The 6,738-nt window shown below is 37.4% G+C and overlaps 1 protein-coding gene across 6 annotated transcripts in view; it reads left to right on the forward strand.

Annotated features, from left to right (window-relative positions):
- The window catches only part of SMARCA2 (SWI/SNF related BAF chromatin remodeling complex subunit ATPase 2), a 123,526-nt gene extending 119,949 nt beyond the window's left edge, over positions 1 to 3,577 (forward strand). For all 6 annotated transcript variants that reach the window (XM_074813739.1, XM_074813737.1, XM_074813738.1 and 3 more), the window contains 3 exons: positions 557 to 689; positions 1,824 to 1,966; positions 2,603 to 3,577. In XM_074813739.1, coding sequence (XP_074669840.1) covers positions 557 to 689; positions 1,824 to 1,966; positions 2,603 to 2,638 — 312 coding nt within the window. In that variant the 3' untranslated portion in view covers positions 2,639 to 3,577. The remainder of the gene's footprint in view (positions 1 to 556; positions 690 to 1,823; positions 1,967 to 2,602) is intronic.
- Positions 3,578 to 6,738: the final 3,161 nt, after the last annotated feature.

Consider the following 6,738-nt stretch of genomic DNA (forward strand, 5'->3'; position numbering starts at 1 on the left):
TTCAGTCTTTTTAAATCTAAGAGGAAGGAAGGAAGGAAGGAGCTGCTTGGGATAAATTACTTTCTTTCTAGCCACTTTGGATTTCAGAAAGAAATAAGGATAATTAACATGAGGGTTAGCCATTTGTCATTATCAACTGTATTGCTAGACAACAACCGATTTTTTTAATTAAGGTGCTTACTGCTGAAGTCTGTTGCTTTGGCAGTTTTTCAAGGCTGTTACGATCTAATGAAAATACACAGTAGTTCCTGTGGTAATAAATACATAAATAAAATACATAAATAAATATAAAAATAAAAACACTAACTGGACATTTTAGATGCAGTACATTCTAAGAGTTGTATTTCTGTGGCTCACTACTGACAAATGTCATCATTTAGAGCATGAAATATTAATGTTGGCATTTCTTGTAAAATTCATCCAACAAGCATTGTTACTCAGTGTTTGAAAAGGCCATATACTCTGTGGGCTTGCTCTGGAAATTAAGGTCTATGCTATGAATTTTTGATATTGCTTGACTTTAAAGTTCCAACATAGGTTTGTATTCATACTGTAGATCTATGAGGATTCCATTGTTCTTCAGTCTGTGTTCAAAAGTGCACGACAGAAGATTGCCAAAGAGGAGGAAAGCGAGGATGAAAGCAATGATGATGAAGATGAAGAAGAAGAAGAAGAGTCAGAATCAGAATGTGAGTCCCCTGCTAAATACTGAAAAGAAAGTACATCTGGGAGATTTTCCAGTTTCTGCATGGAGACTGATTATAAGGTTCTATTTTCCATTGGTGAAAGTAACTTTTTACTAAGTTTGCTGCTTTGGGCGTTAACATTCAGCTTAAGTCTTCTGGCTGTATACTCTTAGAGTATAGTAAACCATTTTTAAGCCAGAAACAAATCACATAAGTGCTTTTTGGAGGCAGATCTGATTGGCCATGATTGTTTATAAACCCTTCTGGTCCTGTTCATGTTATTGGTAAGGAGAAGTGCCTGGAAAGACTAGAGAGTCTTTATCCGTGGGTGGTCAACCTTCAGGCATGGTGTGACATATAAAACTTACCACCTGGTTAAGAACCAGAAGATGTTGCAAATATTCTTCATGGCAACAAGGACTAAGTGAAACTGTTTCAGAAGCAGGAGGTGACACTCATTCAGTCCCTGCAAGTGGGAAACATGATACAGTGGAAAAGGAGGGATCCTTTCATTCCACTTTCTGCCACCCAATACTCTCCATACCCGTACTCTCCAACTACTCCATCTGTCTGGTTACAGAAACTGTAGTTCTTGGCCCTGAGCTGCTCTTCCAAGTATGTCACGTGGGTGTGCAAAGCATGCAAATTTAGCAGTTCATTTGGAAATTATTAGATATTATGGAATCAGGAATTTTAACATACTCTTCAGAAAGGTGTTGACTCAAAATTTGGCAGTCACCTCCACAATGCATTTCTGTAGTTTAAAAGACAAAAAAATATCTGTTTGTATGAAGGATAAACATTTCTATGTGCAAGGAAGAAAATATATTGAGATGTGTATCTTCTCACAGGACCATATACTACCTGTAGACGCCATGCATTCTGAGAATTAAAAGAAGATGCACATGGTCAACTTAAAGTTATTCTTTATAGTTTAATACAAATTATTGTTAAAACTATCAAGAAGTAGGGAAATAAAAGCAAATACCTCTGCTTCATTGTTCCATAGTCCAGCTAAAGAACAGAGGGGAATATCTTCTCAGGCTGCTACCAGGGGTGAATTTCTGTGAACAGAGACAGCATTTAAAAGTTGGTAACTGAAAGTTACATTTATGTATGCTATTAAACTTCTTGCAGCAAAGTCAGTGAAAGTCAAAATCAAGCTAAATAAGAAGGATGAAAAAAGTCGGGAGAAAGGAAAAGGCAAGAAGAGGCAAAGCCGAGCAAAAGCCAAGCCTGTTGTGAGTGATGATGATAGTGATGAGGATCAAGATGAAAATGTAAGTTTTGTTCACTGAGACTGTGGAAGTGGTTGCAGTGATTGCGTCTCTACCCTGTCCTGCTTGCTGTCAGAATTCTCAATTATTCATGCTTAAGCACATTTTTGATCTGTATTGATCATCTTGAGAGAATTGGGTGGGAGTGTTAACTGTGTCTGGGTGTGCTTATGAGATCTGGTCCCAGTGCTGAAAGACAAGAAATCTAAGAAGTTTGGAGCTTATTACTTGGAGCTGTTCCTAATTTCATTGAACCTTTAAACCTCATGGTGTGTTTGCTTTTGTCCACAGACAAAAAACCTCTTAGCAAGATTTTTTTGTGTGTGTGTGGGTGCTTCTACTATTGCAGCAAATGAAAACAGACCCATTTCCAGTTGTTTTTAAATGTCTGGATAGAAAGAAAGATATGGTGTTTCCTGACTCTGTGTCTTTCCTTCTCTAAAAAAGTCTATAGCAATTAAATGAAATGTCACAAAAGAGAAATATTAGATAACATAGTACCTTTCTTAAGGCTATCTTGATTTGTCAGTTTAATTGTTATTTTTCTTCCTCTTACTTTCTTTTTTTTTCCTTCTTTAACACATTCCACAGAATAACTGGCAAAGAATTTCTGACTTGTCTTGTGTCTCTTACCTCTAGGACCAGTCGGAAGCAAGCGGAAGTGATGATGAGTGATCCATAGGGTTTATTTTCTTGGCAGAACTGACCCCTTCCCCTTCTCTTCTCCCTTCTCCTATTTTATACCCAGTGAATTCATTTTGTCAAATAAACATTGGGTTGTTTCTGTATTCTCATTCTCTATAAATTAGCTTTAGGATAGTGCCAGACAAGCATATGATATCATGGTGTAAAAAAGGAAAAAAAAAAAAGTAACATATTGTGACCAAATGGGCCTCAAAAGATTTAAAAAACAATTGTTAAAAAACAAAAAAAAGCTTTTGATGGAAAATGTGGGTTGATAGTATATTTCTATGGGCTGGTTTTAACTTGGTAATGGTTTGGTTGTGTCTGGTTTTATCATTTGATAGTATGTTTTTCAGTGGCATCAGAAAGACAAAAAAAAAAAAGTCTTTTGTAGCATTGATAACCAGGAGAAGCCATGAAAAGCCACTGGTTATTTTATTTTTCATCAGGCAGTTTTCAAAGTTTTTATTTGTTCTGTATTGGTTTTTTACACTGTGGTACATATATGCAACTTGGTTTAATAGCTTATAAATGTACAATAGTTAGCCTTCATCCACTTTGTCTCATAAACATTTTTCCACTTTATGCTTGATGATCTTCAGAAAAATGCTTTTTGAATTGTATGAAATTTATGTCTACTGTAAACTTTGCTTAACTTTTTTTTTTCTCGATTAAAAAAAGTTGGGTTAAAAAAAAAAATGCTATTGAATATTGCAATCTATATAGTGTAATGGATGGCTTCTTTCATCAGACTGATCTTCTATGTTACCAGTGTGGATTATCACCTTTTCCCTAAAGTGTACTTAATCTTTGCTTTCTTTGCACAATGTCTTTGGTTGCAAGTCATAAGCCTGAGGCAAATAAAATTCCAGTAATTTTGAAAAATGTGGTGTTGGTGCTTTCCTAATAAAGAGATAATTTAGCTCAATAGATGCAGCCTTGTGTTATGAGTTCCACAAAAATCTTTTTATAGTAGGGATGAGAGGGCAGGAATGTCTCCTGTAGGGAGGTCCACTGTGGTCTGTCTGGAATGTAAAATAAGAACTCATTCAAATACCATAAAAGTATCTTCAGAGACAGAAGATATGCAATACATGTTTAAAATAACAATAATAAAATTGAAGTAGTAAAATAATACATTGAAGTAAAAGTGCAGTTCATTACCTAATTACAATTGAAGTGATTAAGCAATAAAATATTTATTTCAGGAAGTGTATGTCCATAGGTCTCAGTGGGCATGAATACAATTAGTTATGCAGGCAGTCAACCCACCTATGTCAGTTTATTTAAGTGTTAGCCTGAGGTATCAGGTTTTGATGCACTAAGATGTGGTAGTGTAAACATTTGAACTACCTATCTACAGTTCATGTTGCTGCTCTGGAAGGTCAAAACTCTTAGATTTGAACGTACAACAAGCCTAGGAGTTGATTTGTAAACAGAACATTTCTTTGTTATCTGAACTGTGTGTTTCTCAGTATGTGTCTAGATCACATCTCTTTATACCACCTTGCAGTATGTTAACTGCTTCAGATTTTTCTAGCTCAGTTCAAAAGTGATTTATAAGTTTATCTGGTACCCATTTGTGTGTATTAGCCCTGCACAGAGGTAAGTCAGCTTTGCTTGGTTTTAGCAATTTCAAACATTTCATTCCTAGCGTGTACCCCATCTGAATGGAAGACCTGTATTTCACAGAGAGATACCATTGATCTTAGAGGGACACATTGATGAGACCAATGTCTAAAGCAGCTTTGCAGAAAACAATCTGGTGGTCCTGGTGGACACCAAGTTGAACAGGAGCTAACAATGCACTATTGTGGCAAAGAAGGTTAACAGTGTCCTGGGCTGCATTAGGAGGAGGGTTGCCAGTAGGTCCAGGGAGATGATCCTTCCCCTCTACTCAGCACTGGTGAGGTATATCTGGAGTGCTTTGTCCAGTGGTGGGCTCCCCAACAGAAGTGAGACATGGACATACTGGAGAAAGTCCAGCAAAGGGCCACTAAAATACTTAAAATACTGGAGCCTATGACATACAGAGGGAGGCTCAGAGAGCTGGGACTGTTCAGTCTGGAGAAAGCTCAGAGGCACCTTACTGATGTGAATTAGTATCTGAAGGGAGAAAGTAAAGAAGAAGGAGCCATGCTTTTTTCAGTGGTGCCCAGTGACAGAACCAGGGGCAGTGGGCACAAACTGAAACACAAGAGGTTCCTTCTGAACACCAGGAAACACTTTTTTTACTGTGAGGGTGACTCAGCCCTTGCACAGGTTTTCCAGAGAGGTTGTAGAGTCTCCATCCTTGGAGATACTCAAAAGCCATCTGGACACAGTCCTGGGCACCGGGCTTTAGGTGGCCCTGCTGGAGCAGAGGGGTTGGACCAGGTGACATGCAGAGGTCCCTTTCCACCTCAGTCACTCTGTGATTCAGCGATACGAGATAGTCTGGTTTGCAGAACCCATTCTGTCTTCAGTGACAGTTTCACAAGACCATATATAATTTTTTTTTTTTTTTTCACTGCAAAATGAACCAAGTCTACCAGCCCATTATGCATGAAATGAAACATCTGGCAGTAGGCTTCAGTGACTCCTGGCCTAGACTGGATTTAAACTGGCAACTTAGATGTAAAAGGCACAGTATCATGTTACCCATCCCCAGAGTGCCTGATGACTTTGCAGCAACCCAGTTTGATTTATTTTTCAAAAACTCGTTAGTTCCAGATGAGTGTTCGGCTGGTGAATAAAAATGAACTAAGAAGACCCAACTTTTCTGTTAGAAATGAAAGTGACTTTTTTTTTTAGTCAATAACAATAAGCCATATGAGGGTATTGATTTGCATGAAGCAATACATTTGAATTCTTAGCTGCAGTTTTTGTTTTGTCAGGTTTAAGTAATATTTTCAATTTCCCCTCTGAGTTTCAAGAAAAAATGCAATTACATTTATCAATAGATTGAAATTGATTTATGACTGTTAAGTCATGCCTATGCCTCCACTGCAGTTAGTCCTGTTACTCTGCTTAGGATTTGAATTAGTTTCTACCCAGAGTAATTTAATTGTTATCTTGCTCTTTCTCTGTATGAATTTACTGCATTTTTCAAGATGAGGTTTTTTTCTGGTAGTCTCAGCACATCCCTATATGGATAAAAAGGTTCTGGGTAAATTGTTGTCATATGTAACCTTCCAAATTCTTTACAAAAAAAGAGGAAATCTTTTTTAAGGTATGTACAAATCCATGTTATAAATGGAAGCACACTTTCTCTTTTACGGGATTCCCTTTCCAGTACAAATTGACATGGAAAGCAGTTGGAATGCCTTTTGGACAATACACAAATAAAGCACAATGCTACAATCCATATTGAGGGAAATTAACTCATTTCTTACCTTAATTTCAGAAAATTGTCTAGTAAAATTGGAAACAGTGTAGCTTGGGCAGTGAGGAAAATAAGTAAAGTGAAGTAAATAGCAGGAGGTTTTCTTGTTGCATCTGCTTCTGGGGAGTAGGCAGCAGTGTAAGCAGGCCAGATAAATAATATTTAACAGCTTTTATATATTTCAGATGCTATTGCTATTCTTTCTTTTCCCCTCACATACCTTCTGAAAGAAACAAAGAAAATGCAAAACCTTTTACTCATTAATATAAATGGCTTCCTGCTTAAATGTGTCTGGTCCTCAATACGAAGTATTGCACTGGCTATGTTTTCAGACCCACATATATTTTTGTTTGTCATGCGTCGTGCTTTTAGAATAGAAGTGTCAGGGTGTTTCTCCACCACCACTTTCTGGCCCTGGAGGTGTACTCTTCACTCACTCAGCTCATGAATAAATCTGGTGATTCAGTGATTATTGAGGCAGAGAGACATGGCAGTGTGTATAATGGCAAATACTGCCACAGATTCTGTGCCCTGTAAGATAAAGGCACAACTGATGCAGCAGTAAGCCTCAAAGTGGTGGGTAATTACTAAGCCATTAGTACATGCTCAGTCCTGTCAACTACCCATGGAGGGCATTAATAGCTTTATTAATAATGCACAATCTACTGTCACTTTTTCATTAAAAACGCTTGGACAATAGGGTTTACTGAACACATTGTCTAGGCTA

This window comes from Strix aluco, chromosome Z (assembly GCF_031877795.1).
Source record: "Strix aluco isolate bStrAlu1 chromosome Z, bStrAlu1.hap1, whole genome shotgun sequence".
Taxonomy (NCBI): domain Eukaryota; kingdom Metazoa; phylum Chordata; class Aves; order Strigiformes; family Strigidae; genus Strix; species Strix aluco.